This window comes from Macaca fascicularis, chromosome 2 (genome assembly GCF_037993035.2).
Source record: "Macaca fascicularis isolate 582-1 chromosome 2, T2T-MFA8v1.1".
Lineage (NCBI taxonomy): Eukaryota > Metazoa > Chordata > Mammalia > Primates > Cercopithecidae > Macaca > Macaca fascicularis.
Window position 1 is genome coordinate 163,283,801 of NC_088376.1, and position 18,387 is coordinate 163,302,187.

At 34.9% G+C, this 18,387-nt stretch overlaps 1 protein-coding gene across 4 annotated transcripts in view; it reads left to right on the forward strand.

Annotated features, from left to right (window-relative positions):
• The window catches only part of GSK3B (glycogen synthase kinase 3 beta), a 269,831-nt gene that overhangs the window by 197,080 nt on the left and 54,364 nt on the right, over window positions 1-18,387 (forward strand). For all 4 annotated transcript variants that reach the window (XM_005548051.4, XM_005548052.4, XM_045384687.2 and 1 more), the window contains exon 8: window positions 18,034-18,129. In XM_005548051.4, the coding sequence (XP_005548108.1) occupies window positions 18,034-18,129 (96 nt within the window). The remainder of the gene's footprint in view (window positions 1-18,033; window positions 18,130-18,387) is intronic.

Sequence of the window (18,387 nt, forward strand, 5' to 3'; positions counted from 1 at the left end):
TCACCCAGGCTGGAGTGCAATGGTACAATCATGGCTTACTGTAGCCTGCACCTTCTTGGCTCAAGCTCTCCTCCCACCTTTAGCCTCCTGAGTAACTGGGACTACAGGCACACACCACCATGCCTGGTGAAATTTTGTATTCTTTGTTATAGGTAGGTTTTCACCATGTTGCCCAGACTGGTCTCAAACTTCTGGGCTCAACAAGTGATCCACCTACCTTGGCTTCCCAAAGTGCTGGGATTACAGGCATGATCCACCATGCCCAGCCACACTTTCTGTTTTCAAAACTTATTACACAACTGCAGTCATCAAGACAATGTATTACTGGTGTGAATGTAGCCATATAGATCAATTAAGTAGAATGGAGAGTCTAGAAATAAACCTGTATGTTTATTGTCAGTTGAGTTTTGAAAAGGATTCCAAGACAATTCAATGGGGAAAGAATAGTCTTTTCAGCAAATGGTGCTTGGACAACTGGATATCCATATGCAAAAGAATGAAGTTGGACCCCCACCTCACACCATATACAAAAATTATATGGCTTGTGGAGAAAAGGGAATCCTTTACACTGTTTTTAGGAATGTAAATTAGTGCAACCATTATGGAAGACTATATGGAGGTTCCTCAAAAAACTGAAAATAAAATTACAGTATGATCCAGCAGTTCTACTTCTAGGTATCTATCCTAAAGACTTGAAGTCATTATGTCAAAGAGATATCTGTACTCCCTAGTTCTATTCATGAAAGCCAAGATATGGAAACAATGGAAGTACCTATCAGCGGATGAATGGAAGGAAAAATATGGTATATATATATCCACTACAGTAGAATACTACTTAGCCTTAAGAAAGAAGGAAATTCTGTCATTTGTGATAACATGGGTGAACCTGGAGGACATTATGCTAAGTAGAGTAAGTCAGGCATAGAAAGAGAAATACTGCATGGTCTTACTAATATGTGGATTCTGAAACAATTGAATTCCAGAAGCAGAGAGAAGAATAGTGTTTACCAGAAGGTGGAGAGGATGGGAAATGTTGGCCAAAGGGTACAAAATTATAGTTAGACAGGAGGAGCAAATGATAAGTATTTAATGTAATCAGTATGTTAACTAGTCTGATTCTGTTATTACACAGTGTACACATATCAGTTTACCTCAAAACTGTATACAGTTATAATTCGTCAGTTAATTAAAAACAAATGAATTCAGAATGAATCAAAGACCTAAAGTTAGAGCCAAAACTATAAAACTCTTAGAAGGAAATAGTTATAAATCTTTGTAAACTTCAATTAGTCAATATTTTCATACGTGTAACACAAAAGCACACATTACAAAAGAAAATACAAGTAAATTGGACTGTGTCAAATTTAAAAACTTGCACTTTAGAAGACAGCGTCAAGAAAGTTAAAAGACAGAATTGGAGAAAATTTTTACAAATTATGTCTGGTAAGGGATTTGTATCTACAGTATATAAGGAATTCTTACAACTTAATAATAAAAAGAAAGCCCACTTGAAAGATGGACAAAGAATCTGCATAGACACTTCTCTAAAGAAGATACACAAATGGCCAGTAAGCATACAAAAAGATGCTCAACATCATTATTCATCAAGGAAATGAAAGTCAGTACCATAATGAATATTATTATCACGCTCACCATAATGACTAAAGTAAAAAGACAATAACTAATGTTGGTGAGGATATGGGGAAACTGGAACCTTCATGCATTGCTGATGTGGTTGTAAAATAATGCAAACTTTGAACAAGTTTGGCAGTTCCTCAAAATATTAAACATTGAGTTATATGACCCAGCAATTCAGTTTGTAGGTATATGTACTAGATAATTGAAAACTTACATCCACACAAAACATGTATGCAAAGTTTATAGCAATGTTAAATCGCCAAAAAAGGGAACAATTAAAATTTTTAGCAACTGATGAGGATATAACGGCCAACCTCACATAACCCAACACTCCAATTTCCATATGCAGTTATTTTATGCAGAAAAGAAATGAAGATGTTTAGGTATTCAACCATTTATACAATGATTATATTGTGTTATATAATTTTATTTTTAAAGCCTTTATTGAATTCATTGTCTATAGGCCTAGCCATACATTCCTTTAGTCTTTCAAGATTCATACCACATTAACTATATGCATTAATTTAGTGAACCGTTTTTACTAGGTGCTGGGCAAGAACTTAGAGGGTTCTCGCCTTCAGGGGCTTCAGAGACTGATGGATGGGAGGAGAGGAACAACTGAGGGCAATAGCGCAAACCCAGTATTATTCCAGATGTCTGAGCAGAGTACAAAGGCAGAAGCATTTCACTTAGAGTAGTGCTGTCTGGAAAGCCTTCATAGGAGAGCTAACCATTGAGCTGAATCTTGAAACATCAAAATGTATTTACCAGATAGGGAGGGGAAGGGAGTGGATAAATATTTAGTAAAACTAGGTTTCATGTGTTTCTTTATGGTTGTCACTTAAGGTTCTGCCTGGTGGGGTTGGTAGAATACGAGTTTACTGGGAAAGAGAAGACTGGAGCTGTTGACAGTGGCCAGATCACATTAGCTTGTAAGCAGTTGGAAGCAACTGCAGGATTTAAGCAGAGCAGCAACATTCCTAATAGACTTTCTTTTACTTCGCTCTTAAAGGCTGCAGGTGCACCTCTATTGCTGAAGTTTGGCGACCTCTGGTGGTGAACTATAAAATAAACAAGGTTGTGGAAGAAATACTAGCATTTCAGAGCTTTTGTCAGTTGCTTTTTGTCACATGCTTCTTGGGCCATATTATTTCTTTGAAGACAGTAGTTATCAACTCATAATTCCTGTGTTGATGTTTTTCCGTGTTTGGATAAATTTGTAACCAGGTGGGACTAGGAACAGATAAAATAATTGATTTAATAGTAAGGGGATAAACAGTATCCCCAAAGGGGTGGGGCAGGCTGATCTTGGTGCTTTTTGCAACAAATGGAAAGGTCATGAGTTCTAGTAATAGATAACTGAGAATATGTTCTCTTCCCATTGTTGTGATAGTTTTTAAAATTCCCCCCTCTTTTGTATGAAATATACTTACAGAAGAGTGCATAAAACATTTCCATGTGGTTTAACTTCCTTTAAGTGAAAAAAAGGACTCACTTTTCAGGAAATCCAGGAATAAGTATTAATTACTCAAAGTATATATCTTTAGTCTAAACGTTTTGGGGAAGAAAATTTCCATCTCTTAAAATTCAAGTGAACCCTAAGTCTTGTTTTGTGTATGAAATGAGAATTTATCGAACATCTTTTTTAATCTATAAAATTATTTTTCAATTATTCTGTTTCAAAAGTTCCAAATGTAGAATTCAGCCAGAGTAAATCAGGTAGAAATATACTTTGAACCTAATAAAAACTTAATATAAAACCTAAAGATATACTCAGAGGTTGAAATAGGATTGTTGCTAAAATGTCTTATGTTTGTGATATTAAAGATAGTCATGCATTCAGAATCTTTGCTCTTCATATCTGTTACTTGCTTGCCTTTTAGCCTTTAATTATATCATCCATCTGTAATCCAGTCCTTATTCCTTTTAGCATGCTGGTTTTCACCTACACACCTAGTGTGCATAGAATGTACTTTTTACTCATTTGCCTCCTACATTCCTTAAGTAAAATCAGCTCTTGACTCCCCTTCCAGAACCTTCTGAATCCATTCCTCTTTCCATTGCAGTGTAGGACTTTCACCTCACACATTACCTATACTTACTTTGCTATACTATTGTCACCTGATTGTTGTTGATTTATATACAAGTCTCTCTGCCGTAGAGCTTCTTGAGGATAGACACTAAATAAATGTTTTGAAATATGAACAACTTCAGAGACTGAAAAGTTTCTTAAATGCCTCTTGATTATGTCTCATCTTTGGTTTCTTAAAAAAATATGCATATTGTATATAAAATAGTTCTGATTTTAGGGTTTGACAGATTCTGATACTTTTAATGCTAGCCTTATAAATAGTAATTTAAGAAGGTTAAACATCCGTTTGCATTTAGTAAAGGCGACACAAGTTACATAATGGTCCCTTTTTTTTTTAACTTTTTAAATCAAGTTAATAGAAATATAATTTATGTATAATAAAATATAGCCATTTTAAATGACAGTTTAGTAAATTTCAACAAACAAAGCCATATAACCACTACCCTGGTCAAGATTTAGAACATTTCTATCGTCCTAAAAATGTTTCCTTTTATAGCCTAGAATGACCAAATGTCTCAGTTTGCCCAGACTGAGGGGTTTGCCAAGATGGTCCCAGGCAAACTGGGATGGTTGGTCACCCTGTTCATTCTCCTTTGTGGTCAGTTTCCCATCTTCTGTCTCAGGTGATCGTTGATCTATTTTCTGTCACTACAGATGCCTATTCTAGAATTTCATAAACGAAATATATTTCTTTTGTATTTGGCTTTTTTTGCTTAATATCATGTTTGTGAGATTTGTCAGTGTTGTTGTCTATATCACCTGTTTATTCCTTTTTATGCTGAGTTGTATTCTATTTTATGAGTATACCACAATGTGTTTATCCGTTCACCTGTGAGTGGACATTTGACTTGTTTTGGAGTTTTGATTATTATGAGTAAAGTTCCTGTGAATGTTTGTTTACAAGTGTTTTTGCAGACATGTGTTTATATTTCTCTTGAATAAAAAAGTAGGACTGAAATTGCTGATCATATGGTAAGTAAGTATGGTTACCAAACTATTTTCCAAGGCAGTTTTACTATTTGACACTCCCAGCAACAATACATGAGCACTCCAGTGCTCCACATTGTCATCAACACATGGTCTTCTCAATAATTTTAGATTTAGTCTTAAAATGACTTTTATCATTAGGAAATGCCCCTCTTTATTTTTGTTTAATTTTCTTATCCTGAAGTTTTCATTTTCTTATATTAATATAGGCACTCTATCTTTCTTATGGTTAGTATTTGCATGGTATAACTTCTTGCATTCTTTTACTTTTAATCTATGTGTTTTAATTTAAAGTGCATTTCTTACAGATGTATAGTGAGGTTTTTTAATTGAGTTTGACAATTTCTCCCTTTCTAATTGAAGTACTTAGACTATTTGTATTCAGTATAATTATCACTGTGGTTGAGTTTAAGATTTGCACCTTGGTGTTTGTTTTCTTTTCATCCCATCTTTCCTTTCCTCTGTTTTTCCCCCTCTTTTACTGCCACCTATGGATTAAAACAGTAGTTTTTATTTTTTCTATTGGTTTTTAAGCTATACTTCCTTGTTGCATTTTTAGAGGTTGGTCTAGGATTTAAAATGTGCATCAATATATTACAATCTGTCTTCAAATAGTAATGTACAATGTCATATGGAAAACAAGAACCATGTGACAGTATTTCCATTCCCCTTCCTGTTCTTTGTGCTATAGTTTTCATACTTTTTAATTCTACATGTTATAATCCTTACAATATTTGTTGTTTATTGGGGGAACCCACCCCTAATATTTCAACATAGGTTCTTTCTATTTTCCATAAGTGTCGGCTGGCTGAGAAATAAAGCGAAAGGGTACAAAGAGAGGAATTTTACAGCTCTGCCTCCGGGGGTGATATCACATATTGGTAGGACCGTGATGCCCACCTGAGCCGCAAAACCAGCACATAAAAAGGATTTCAAAAGGGGAGGGGTTGCAAGAACAGGAAGTAGGTCACAAGATCATATGCTTCAAAGGGCAAAAGGAAGAACAAAGATCACATGCTTCTGAGGAAACAGGACAAAGGACAAAAGGCAGAACTTTTGATAAGGGTCTGTGTTCAGCAGTGCACATATTGTCTTGATAAACATCTTAACAGAAAACAAGGTTTGAGAGCAGAGAACCCATCTGACCTCCAATTTACCAGGGAAGGGTTTTTCCCCACCCTAGTAAGCCTGAGGGTACTGCAGGAGACCAGGGCGTATTTCAGTCCTTACTTCAACAGCATAAGATAGACACTCACAGAGCAGCTGTTTATAGACCTCCCCCCAGGAATGCATTCCTTTCCCAGAGTATTAATCCTTGCTAGGAAAATAATTTAGCAATATCTTCCCTACTTGCACGTCCATTTATAGGCTGTCTGCAAGAAGAAAAATATGGCTCTATTTTGCCCGATGCTGCAGGCAGTCAGACCTTATGGTTGTCTTCCCTTGTTCCCTGAAAATTGCTGTTATTCTGTTCTTTTTCAAGGTGCACTGATTTCATGTTATTCAAACACACATGTTTTACAATCTATTTGTACAGTTGACACAATAGTGGTCCTGAGGTGATGTACATCCTCAGCTTACGAAGATAACAAGATTAAGAGATTAAAGTAAAGACAGGCATAAGAAATTATGAGAGTATTATTTGGGAACTGATAAATGTCCATATTAAAATGAGATCTTCACAATTCATGTTCTTCTGCCACAGCTCCAGCCAGTCCCTCTGTTCAGAGTCCTTGACTTCCTGCAACAGTTGTTACTTTGTTTTAAGCAATTTCTTCAAGAGAAATTTTTTAATGAGGGGGAAATGTCATACATTTAACTGCATATTTACCATTTTCAGTGCTCTTTATTCCTTTGTGTAGATCAGAATGCCCATTTGGAAGTCTTTCTTTCATCCTGAACTACTTTTTTGTGGTGAAGATCTGCTGGTGACAAACTCAGTTAGCTTTTATTTGCCTAAAAATTTATTTTAAAGGATATTTTCACTTGACAGAATTGGTTTCCAGGGTTTATTTTTCTTTCATTCTTTGGAGAGATCTCTCTTTTCTTCTGGCTTTCATTGTTTCTGATAAGAAGTCAGCTGTTGATACCCTGTATATGCCCTGTCTATAATGTGTTTCTGGCATTCTTGAAGATTTTCACTTTATGAGTGGCTTTTACCAGTTGATTATGAGTTTTTATAGTATTATTTGTATTTGTCCTCATTCAGGTTCATTGAACTTCTTGTATTTGTGGGATAATGCATGGTTTTTATAAAATTTGGGTAAGTTTTGGTAATGTTTCTTCAAATAATTTTTCTGCATCTGCCCTACTTCCCACCATCAGACTCAAGTCACATTTGTACGTTTTTTCCCTCCGTGCTTCAGCTTTGATAGTTTCTATTGCTGTTTTTTTAATTCAGTGATTCAGTTTCTTCCCTGTGTCTAACCTGTTAATCCTCTCCTGTGAAGTTTTAATTTCACATACTATATTTTTTTAACTGTACAATTTCCATTTGGTTCTTTTTTATATCTTCTATTTCTCTCCTTGTTATAATAGCTATTTTAAAGTACTTATGTGCTAATTCTGTCATCTCTGTCATATCTGGACCTCTGTCTGTTGACTGACTTGATTTTTTTCTCTTCTTATATTTTCCTACTTCTTTAAAAATGTTGAATTTTGTTTGTCAGCCAGTTTCTTAGTTGTTTACACCTGGGGGGCAGTTTCAGTGTTCAGAATTTCATCACAGCTAGATGCAGAAGTCTATAATAGCCTTTTAAAAAATAATAATACAATGCAAGCTTTTGCATGGCATTCTATTAAGTTTATTTTACAAAGCATTTTAAAATAAGTTTTAAATTTTTTATACTCAATTTTATCTTGTTTAGCCAGTTAGATGACTGTTTCTTCATAGTATTCTTCTGTTGCTAAAGACCTCTGTTATTAACAGTTTAAAATATTTTTTCCAACTTTTATTTTAGTTTCAGGGGTGCATGTGCAAGTTTGTTGCCTGGATATCTTGTGTGATGCTGAGGTTTGAGGTATGAATGATCTTGTCACCCAGGTACTGAGCATGGCATCCAGTAGTTAGTTTTGCAGCCTTCTTTCCCTCTCTAGTTGTCCTCAGTTTGTATTATTGCCATCTTTATGTCCATAAGTACCCAATGTTTAGTTCCCACTTATAGGTGAGAACATGCGGTATTTGCTTTCCTATTCAGTAATCTGCTTAGGATAATGGCTTCCAGCAGCATCTATGTTGCTGCAAAGGATATAATTTTTTTTATGGCTGCATGATAGTCTATGGTGTATATGTACCACGTTTTCTTTGTCTAGTCCACTGTTGATGAGCATCTAAGTTGATTCCATGTCTTTGTTATTGTGAAGAATGCTGTGATGAGCATGCAAGTGGTTGTATCTGTTTGGTAGAACAATTTTTCTTTTGGATATATACAGTAATGGCATTGCTGGGTCAAGCAAGTTATCTGAGAAATCTCTAAACTGCTTTCTACAGTGGCTGGACTAATTTACATTCCCACCAATAGCATATAAGTGTTCTCTTTCCTCTGCAGCCTCACCATGTCTGTTGTTTTTTTACTTTTTAATTAGCCATTGTGACTGATGTGAGATGGTATCTCATTGTGATTTTGACTTGCATTTCTCTGATGATTAGTGATTGTGAAGCATTTTTTTCATGTTTGTTGGCCACTTGTATGTCTTCTTTAGAGAAGTTTCTGTTCATGTCTTCTGCCCGTTTTTTAATGTGGTTATTTGTTTTTTGCTTGTTGATTTAAGTTTCTTACAGATTCTGGGTATGAGACCTGTCAGATGTGTAGTTTGTGACTATTTTCTCCAATTCTGTAAGTTGTCTGTTTATTCTTTTGATGGTTGGTTTTGCTATGCAGAAACTCTTTAATTAGTTCTCACCAACTTTTGTTTTTATTGCAGTTGCTTTTGAGAATTCAGTCATAGATTATTTCTCAAGGCCAATGTCTAGAATAGTGTTTCCTAGGTTTTCTTGTAGAATTTTTATAGTTTGAGGTCTTACATTTAAATCGTAAGTCCATCTTGAGTCACTTTTTGTATATGGTGAAAGATAGGGGTCCAGTTTCATTCTTTAGCATGTGGTTAGCCAGCTATCCCAGCACCATTTATTGAATAGGGAATCCTTTCCCCATTGTTTATTTTTGTCGACTGTACCAATATGATGCTGTTTTGATTAATGTAGCCTTACAGTATAGTTTGAGGTCAGGTAATGTGATGCCTCTGGCTTTGTCCTTTTTGCTTAGGATTGCTTTGGCTATATGGGCTCTTTTTTGGTTCCATATGAATTTGAGAATAGTTTCTTCTAGTTCTGTGAAAAATGACATTGGTAGTTTGATAGGAATAGCATTGAATCTGTAGAATGCTTTGGGCAGTATGGCCATTTTAACAGTACTGATTCTTCCAATCCATGAGCATGGAATGCTTTTCCATTTGTGTCATCTGATTTCTCTTAGCAGCATTTTGTAGTTCTCCCTGTAGAGATCTTTCACCTCCTTGGTTAGAGGTATTCCTAGGTATTTTATATGTGGCTATTGTAAATAGGATTGTGTTCTTGATTCAGCTCTCAGCTTGAACATTATTGGTGTATAGAAATGCTACTTACTTTCATTTACGGATTTTGTATCCTGAAACTTTACTGAAGGCATTTATCAGTTCCAGGAACGTTTTGACAGGAACCTTTGTCTTTAGGGCTTTCTAGGTATAGAATCATATCATCTGCAAAGAAAATAGTTTGACTACTTCTTTTTTTATTTGGATGCCATTTGTTTTTTTCTCCTGCCTAATTGCTCTGGCTAGCACTTCTAGTACTATGTTGAATAGGAATGGTGAGAGTGGGCATCCTTGTCTTGTTCCACTTCTCAAGGAGAATGCTTCCAGTTTTTGCCCATTCAGTATAATGTTGATACTCATTTTATTAAGTTGAATTACCGTGATAGGGGTAGGTTTTATTTAAATCGGTATTTTTTTTAAGTTGCCAAAAAGTGTTTAACTTTCGAAACTTGTTTATAGCCTTGTGATCTTACAAAACCTTTATATATTTTATACAACTCAAAAGGATTCAGGTTTCTTTTTTATGGTATAATCAGTGTAGTTTAAGAAAATGACTTTTTAAAAGTTATTTTGTAAAAAGTCTTCCTTCTTTTCTGCCCTTAACATTGGATAGACCATTTTAGGGAGTCAGTGACACATGCATTTGTATCCCTGTCTACCACTGACAAATTGTAACCTTGAGACTTCTGTCAGCCTTAGGTTTTTCAAGTGTAAAAGAGGATAATATTGTATCTGCAAAATTCAAATGAGAAAAGAAAATTGATATATCTAGCACACTGCTCTTACATGCTATGTGCTTAATAAATATTTGTTCTTTGTTCTCTCCTTTCTCTCACTGGCAGTATGTTTTGAAAGGAAAACTTAATTTCACTAAACTCATGTCAGGTGATTGTGGTCGGCTTGCTCTTCTCATGACCTCAGCAAGATCAGAAAGGAAATCTTAATGGCCACCTGCAGTGAACACCTTTTGGACTTTATTTTTTGCCTGGATTTATTGTGTCATAAGATACTTCTTTGTCCTTTAAGTGTTCACCTTCCTTGGCCCCCATGGTGTCACTGTTTATGGGACCTTGCCCAACTCCTTGTACTTCTATCTCAGCCTTCTGTTTAAATTTCTCTCTTTTCTGTATATTTGAATGCCCATCTTTAGCACTCTTCTTTGTCTGCTTTCCCTGTTATGCACTGTCACAGCCACCTAGCGCTTATACCACAGGTACTACCAAAGCAGTTCTTTTAGCCTCAAGCTCTCTTCTAAGTAATGTATCTGATGTCTACCACTTGGTGGAGAGCTCCTCCTGGTTCTTCCTGAATGTCTGATCTCAAATATTATTTTCTCTTCCAGATCTACTACTTCATGCCTAATATCATCAAGATTTTTCACAGCTACTGAAATTGTTTACCTTCTAGCCACATTCAATAACCAGATTCTTTGATGCCACCTCCTAAAATTTGTTTACCACTGATAAGGTTTAAATTCCTTTCCAGCTCTATTTCTAGTTACGACCTCTGAAAAGATACTCCTTCTGGGTCTGTTTTACTCATGTTTAAAAATGTTTGTGTTAGGTTAAGGGTCAACACAGTAGAGTCCAGGGGCCAAACACAATCTGCTACCCATTTTTGTAAATAAACTTTGTTTGTGGTTGTTTTTATGTTGCAGAGTTGAGTAGTGACAGAGACTTCGTGTCCCACAAGCTTTAAATATTTACTCTCTGGCCCTTTCCAGAAAAAGTCTGCTGACCCCTGAATTAGAAAATCTCTCATCTAGTTTCCATTTTTTTTTAAATGTGTTTTTTGTGACCATTCATGATCACGTCTAGGGATAGTAGGCATTTTTAAATTGCTCCCTAAAGTTTTATTTTAATTGGTTTATCATTAGAAGTCACCAACAGAAATAAGTAGTTTTTTTCCTATATTGTGAGGACCTTGTCGTAATAAAATATTCTTCAGTGTTTCAAATTTGAGAGCTTTTTGAATTTTTAGTATTTTTTAATATGTTGTAAATCCTACTGTCAGCCACCCTAAGGAGAACCTGGCGTTAAGATTTAAAAAACAATAAGGAAAAGACTAGAAAAATGATAGTAGTTGAATTAAACATGGAACATACTGTAATGTTAGGATCTCTGTTTCCCATCTAATATCCTTCGTGATTCATAGTCATGTGAAAGTAAATTGATGAATAGGATTTTCTTTGCCATTTTGTGCTGACAGACTTTTTTTAGTTAATTGCTTTTTAAAAATAATTTATAGTGAATACATCAACAACAATTCTATTTACAGGTTGGTAGTTAAAGTCTCTTAAAAGTCAGTGATAACTACATTTTGAAGGTAAAGAATATACCTAGTTAAAACTCTGACCACTGATTGTAAGTATAATAAAGAAACCTTTTTTAACCAGTGGGGAACCCAGGTGAAATAAATGCAAATCAACAGTAAAAGCGTATAAATCTTTATAAAGGAATGAGTTGCAGAAGAAAAAAAATGCTTTTTAAATATCATCACTGTTCATCAAAGCAGATTATTTCCCATTGTGATAAAGATTTTCCACATGCGTTTTCTGGTGTATATTAAAGGAGGATTCAAGGTATGTAAAAAATACTTACAAAGTTGTAAATATCAAACCTTAATTATATGCATGCTGATGTGTACTGATATCTGCAACTTATTTTGAAATGCATCAAAAAATAGTTGGGTTGATGTATGGATAGAGGGTTGGATATGTGATTAACCAAATAGAGTAAAATGTTAGTTGGAGAATATGGATACTGGATATAGTGGGTTGGTGTTCACTGTAAAACTTTCACAGCTTTTTTGTTTGAAATTTTCCTTGACATAATATTAAGTAAAATGTTTAGATCTAAGTGGCTGTGAGACAGTGAGTTTAGGGAGAAGGATTGAGAGTGAGTACACACACACGGTGTACCTTAAATAAATTATTAAAAGTTTATATGTTTAGCATACTTTGTGTATAAGCACATGCTTCTCAACTGTTTTATTGTATATTTCACAGATTTGCTTCCATTAGGAATATTCTTAGGTTATAAGTGAAAAAAAAAAAAAAAGAATTATAAAACTTTCATTTCAAGGAACGTCCTGACTTACGTTATACATTGTAACTGTATTAGTCATTTTCACGCTGCTGATAAAGACATACCCTAGACTGGGTAATTTAATAAGGAACGGGTTTAATTAACTTACAGTTCCACATGACTGGGGAGGCCTCACAATCATGGCAGAAGGCAAGGAAGAGCAAAGTCATATCTTACATGGATGGTGGCAGGCAAGAGACGGGAGCTTGTCTTGTGCAGGCAGACTCCCCTTTATAAAACCCATCAGATCTTGTGAGTCTTACTCACTATCATGAGAACAACATGGGGCAAACTGCCCCCATGATTCAATTTATCTCCCACTGGGTTCCTCCCACAACATAAGGGAAATATGGGAGCTACAATTCAAAATGAGATTTGGGTGGGAACATAGTCAAACCATATCAGTAACTCTTGAATTATCCCCCATAACCTCTATAGGAAAGTTAGCTGAATGCTTGAGAAGTCCATGTGATTTCTGTTCACACAGTAAACAGGTGCATTTACTAATGGACATCATATAATTCTCATTTCTTTTGGAGAGTTAGTACTGTGTCTTATGTTAGCAAAGTACTGAATATATAGAGGATGACTGTACAACAAATACTGATTCAAGAGTGGGCATTTCTGAAGTGTCATTTTGGTTATTTCTAAATATATCATAATGAAAAAATATGTACAAATATATTCTAAGTACAATAGTAAATATTCATGTAACTACAACTTATGTTAAGAATTAGAGGTAGAAGAATTACTTTTGCCCCATACCAGTCACAGCCCCCTTTTGCACATCCTCTTTGTTAAACTAGATAATCTGTACTTGATTTTAATGATGAGTATTCTTACGTTTTTTATTTAGTTTTACACAGTTTTACTATGTAAACTATGTGTTGTCTGATTTTGAACTTTATATAAGGCAGTCATGCTGTGTGCATTCATTGTTTGTGAGATTCATCCATAAAGGTATGTGTAGCTCTGGTTTAGTCCTCTTCATTGCTAGTTAGTATATTATTGTATGACTATGCCACAATTTATTTGTTAATTCTACTGGTGGATTTTTGCTTTTATTGGCAGTATTTTATTATTATGAACAATGTTGCTTTAGAGGTATAAGAATTTCTCTGTTAGGGTATAATAGCTTGAAATGGAAATCAGTAGGTTGTAGGGTCACTGAAGGTATACATTTATAAACACTCGTTTATTCATGTCATTGCCACCGTTGTTTGTTTTCAGCTCTCAAAAGAATCCAGTAGCGTTGCTTGTGACAGAATTATTGATAAGCTTATTAGTACTGCTCCCTCATTTTTCACTCCTCACCCTCTCACCAGGTACATGTATACACATACACAGACACATGCACATATCACCAGAACAATGTTAGAAATAGGGGTTAGAATAAGTGTTAATAATTTAGAATATTTTTACAGTCACCTTTTTATTTTCTTTCCAATTACATTAGGAGTTTGCTCAGAAATTACCTTATACACAGTTAAAGGTCAGTTTATTTTTAACTAGATTCCCTTTTGATTTATGTCAATAATGATTCTGTAGTTCAGAATATTCTTCCATCTATCTTACCCAAACTTTATGTATTCTAATAGTTAAATAATTTCTGAAAGTTTTTATTACAGGTGTAATTGGCATACAAGAAACTACACATAGGGACCACATCAAGATAAAAAGCTTCTGCACAGCAAAGGAAACAGTTAACAGACTGAAGAGACAATGCACAAAATGGGAGAAAATATTTGACAAGAGCTTAATAACCAGAATATATAAGAAGCTCCAACAACTTTATAGGAAAAATATCTAATAATCTGATTTTGAAATGGACAAAAGATCTGAATAGACATTGCTCAAAAGGATACATACAGATGGCAAACAGGTATATGAGAGGTGCTCAACATCACTGATCATCAGAGAAATGCAAATCGAAACTACAATGAGATATCTCACCCCAGATAAAATGGCTTTTATCTCTAAATGACAGGCAGTATCAAATGCCGACAAGGATGTGGAGAAAACAGAATCCTTGTATGTTGATAGTACAGCTTCCATGGAGAACAGTATGGAGGCTCCTGAAAAAACTAAAAATAGAGCTGCCATACCATCTAGCAGTTGTACTGCTAGGTATATATCCAAAAGAAAGGAAATCAGTATATTGAACAGATAACTGCACTCCTATGTTTATTGCAACACTCTTCAGAATAGCCAAGGTTTGGAAGCAACCTAAGTGTTCATCAGCATGGACACTTCATGAATAGATACAGAAAAATAGATTTAAAAAAATATATATATATATACACACACACACACACACTCAAAAAGAATGAGATCCTATTATATGCAACAACATAGATGGCACCGGAAGTCATTGTGTTAAGCCAGGCACAGAAAGACAAACTTCACATGTTCTCAGTTATTTATGAGAGCTAAAAATTAAAACAAATGAACTCATGAAGATAGAGAGTAGAATGATGGTTAGCAGAAGCTGGGAAGGGCGGTTGAGGGGGAAATAGGGATGGTTAATGGGTACAAAACAATGGAAAGAATAAAATCTAGTATTTCATAGCACAACAGAGTGACTATACACAATAACAATTTAATTAAATATTGAAAAATACCTAAAAGAGTATAATTGGGTTGTTTATAAAACAAAGGATAGGCCGGGCATGATGGCTCACACCTGTAATCCCAGCACTTTGGGAGGCCGAGGTGGGTGGATCACAAGGTCAGGAGATCGAGACTATCCTGACTGACACTGTGAAACCTCGTCTCTACTGAAAAATACAAAAAATAAGCCAGATGTGGTGGCAGGCGCCTGTAGTCCCAGCTACTCGGGAGGCTAAGGCAGGGGAATGGCGTGAGCCCAGGAGGTGGAGCTTGCAGTGAGCCGAGATGACGCCACTGCACTCCAGCCTGGGCAACAGTGCAAGACTCCGTCTCTAAAATAAATAAATAAATAAAAATAAACAAAGGACAAATGCTTGAGGTGATGGATACCACATTTACCCTGCTGTGATTATTATACATTGTATGCGTACATCAGAGTGTCTCATATATTCCATAGATATATTCACCTATGTATCCACAGAAATAAATATTTTTTAAAACTGCACACATTTAAAGGGTTCAATTTGATAAGTTTCGCCGTATGCTTACACCCATGAAACTGAGATAATGAACATTCATAATCCCAATAGCTTCCTAGTGTCCCTTTGTAGTCCTGCTTCTCAAAACTGTAGATATTCTGTCACTATAGGCAGAAAATTTGCTAGAATTGCACATGAATGTGGTTATACTTTAGGTACTCTTTTTGGTCTGGCTTCTCTCACTCAGCTTTATTATTTTTAGATTCATCCATGTTGTTCTTTTTAAATTACTGAGTAATATTTTACTGTGTGGCTGTGTACCATTTATTTACTTGTCAATGCCATTTTGGTTTGTTTCTACTGTTTAGCAGTTGCAAAAAAAATGCTATGCATATTTGTGTACAAGTCTTTGTATGAACATATGTGTTCATTTCTCTTGGGTAAGTACCTAGGAGTGGGCATGTTGGGTTGTATGATACATATGTGTTTAGCTTTTAAGAAACTTCCAAACTGTTTTCCAAGGTGCTGTATACCATTCCACATTTCCACCATCAATGGTGAGAGCTTCAGTTGCTCTACATCCTTGCCAAGATTTGTTATACATAGTCTTTAATTTTAGACTTCTTATTGGGTGGATAGTGGTATCTTGTCTTAATTAGCATTTCCCTAATGATTAATGATGCCAAACATCTTTTCTTGTGCTTATTTGCCATCTCTATGTCATCCTTGGTGAAATGTCTGTACATATCTTTTGCTGATTTGTATTGACTTGTCTTATTTTGAATTATAAGTTTTTTATATATTCAAAATACAAGCCCTTTGCAAAATGTATTTTGCAAAGGGCTTGTATTTTCCCTCAGTTCGTGGCTAACCTTTTCATTTTCTTAAGTGTCTTTTAAAGAACAAACTTTTAAAAATTTGAATAAAGTTCTGAAAGTTTTAGCAGAGTCTAGAGAGTTAGAACCAATAACAAAAACATAACAAATTCTCACTTTGCCCTGAATGGTTACAGAATTATGCCTGATTGTTCACTGGTTGCCACCACAAATCTAGTACTTAACATTCCTTTCTTCTACTTCTGTGCAATTATTCTTGAACTGTAACTGGTTTAATATTTTATTTCAACAAATTTGACTTATACAAGGTCTTATAGTTATAAAGATGAGTAATATGTGGTGTTTCTCTTCAAAGTCCTCAATTTTTAGCATTTAATGTTTCTTCTTGTCACCCATCTTGTACAGCCAGGTCTATGTACTTTCCTTTGTTCAGTCCCTAGTATAGCTCTAGAAACAATGAAGTGCTCAATACATTTTTGTTGTGTACTGTAGTTATACTTTTTTGACATACAAATATGTAAGTTTATGGTAGCAGGAAATCTCTTGTTCTTTGTATCCTCCAAAAGTCCTAACATAGTTCCTTATACACAAGGGACACTAAGTATTCAACGACTGAATGAATTATTGGGGGTTTATAATAAAGTTTGCCTGATATATTGATAATACAATTGGCCTTCCATATCTACAGGTTCCGCATCGGCAAAATCAACCAACTGCAGATCAAAAATATTCAGAAAATAACAATGTAAAAATACATTAATAAAGAATAATGTACAACTTAAAAACAATACAATGTAACAACTATTTAAGTATTATCATAACCTAAGTATTATAATAACCTAAAGATGATTTAAAGTATAGGAGGATGTAAGTAGGTTATATGCAACTATTATGCCATTTTATATAAGGGACTCAAGCATGTCTGGATTTTGGTATCCTCAGGGGGCTCCTGAAACAATCTGGATACCAAGGGACAGCTGTATAATCTATGGCTTTACTGAACTAAGTGAAGAAAAAGTACTCTCAGATGTGATTATTGCAATAGATAGTTTTTCTAGAGAAAACAAATATACCTGATTTTTAATTGAATATTTATGAGTATGGTAATCTTTTTTATGACCCAAATTTAACATTATTGTTATCATAGAAGTCTGTCTATGGTAATACAGCATGAAATCTGTAGTCAGCTACAGATAAAAGGCTTTCACAAAGTTTGTTTGCCTTAGTCTGTTTTGTGCTGCTGTAACAGAATACCAAAGACTGGGTAATATATAAACAATAGAAATTTACTTGGTTCACTGTTCCAGAGACTGGAAAGTCCAATGTCAAAGGGCCCACATCTGGTGATGGCCTTCATTGCTGTATCTCATGTTGGAAGGCAGAAAGTCAAGACAGGGCAAGAGTGAGAGGGAGCCAAACTTACATTGCTAACCAACCCGCTCTTGAAATAACAAGCCTGCTTCCACTTTAATGATGTGACTCCATTCACAAGGGCAGAGACATTATCTAATTACCATTTAAACATCCCACCTCTCAACACTGTTGAATTGGGTATTAAATTTCCAACACATGAGCCTTGGGGGACATATTCAAATCATAGCACTGCTGTATTTAATGAGTTAAGTATTTTATTTAAGTTGAGAATTCCTTTTTTAAGTGAATCCAATGCCTTAAAACATATAAATTTCTAAATATATAGGAAAAGATGGCAATAACTTGCTTTCTTTATCTAGGTCCTGGGAACTCCAACAAGGGAGCAAATCAGAGAAATGAACCCAAACTACACAGAATTTAAATTCCCTCAAATTAAGGCACATCCCTGGACTAAGGTGAGTCAGATTTTTTTTAAAGTATATTAATCAATAGTTAACTAAAACAGGTTTCTCGTTCTTAAACTAAACTATTTTGAGATCAGATAGTTGCATGAATACAAGCAGTTCTGCATGTAAAGATAGTTGTATAGATGTACTTGAGTGTTTCATTGACTTTATATAGTTTCAGTCTCATTGATTTCCAGTAGACAGTTTCTAGCCTGGTTTTTTGTTTACAAGGTAAGGACAGTGTACTTATATCATTAAAGTACAGAA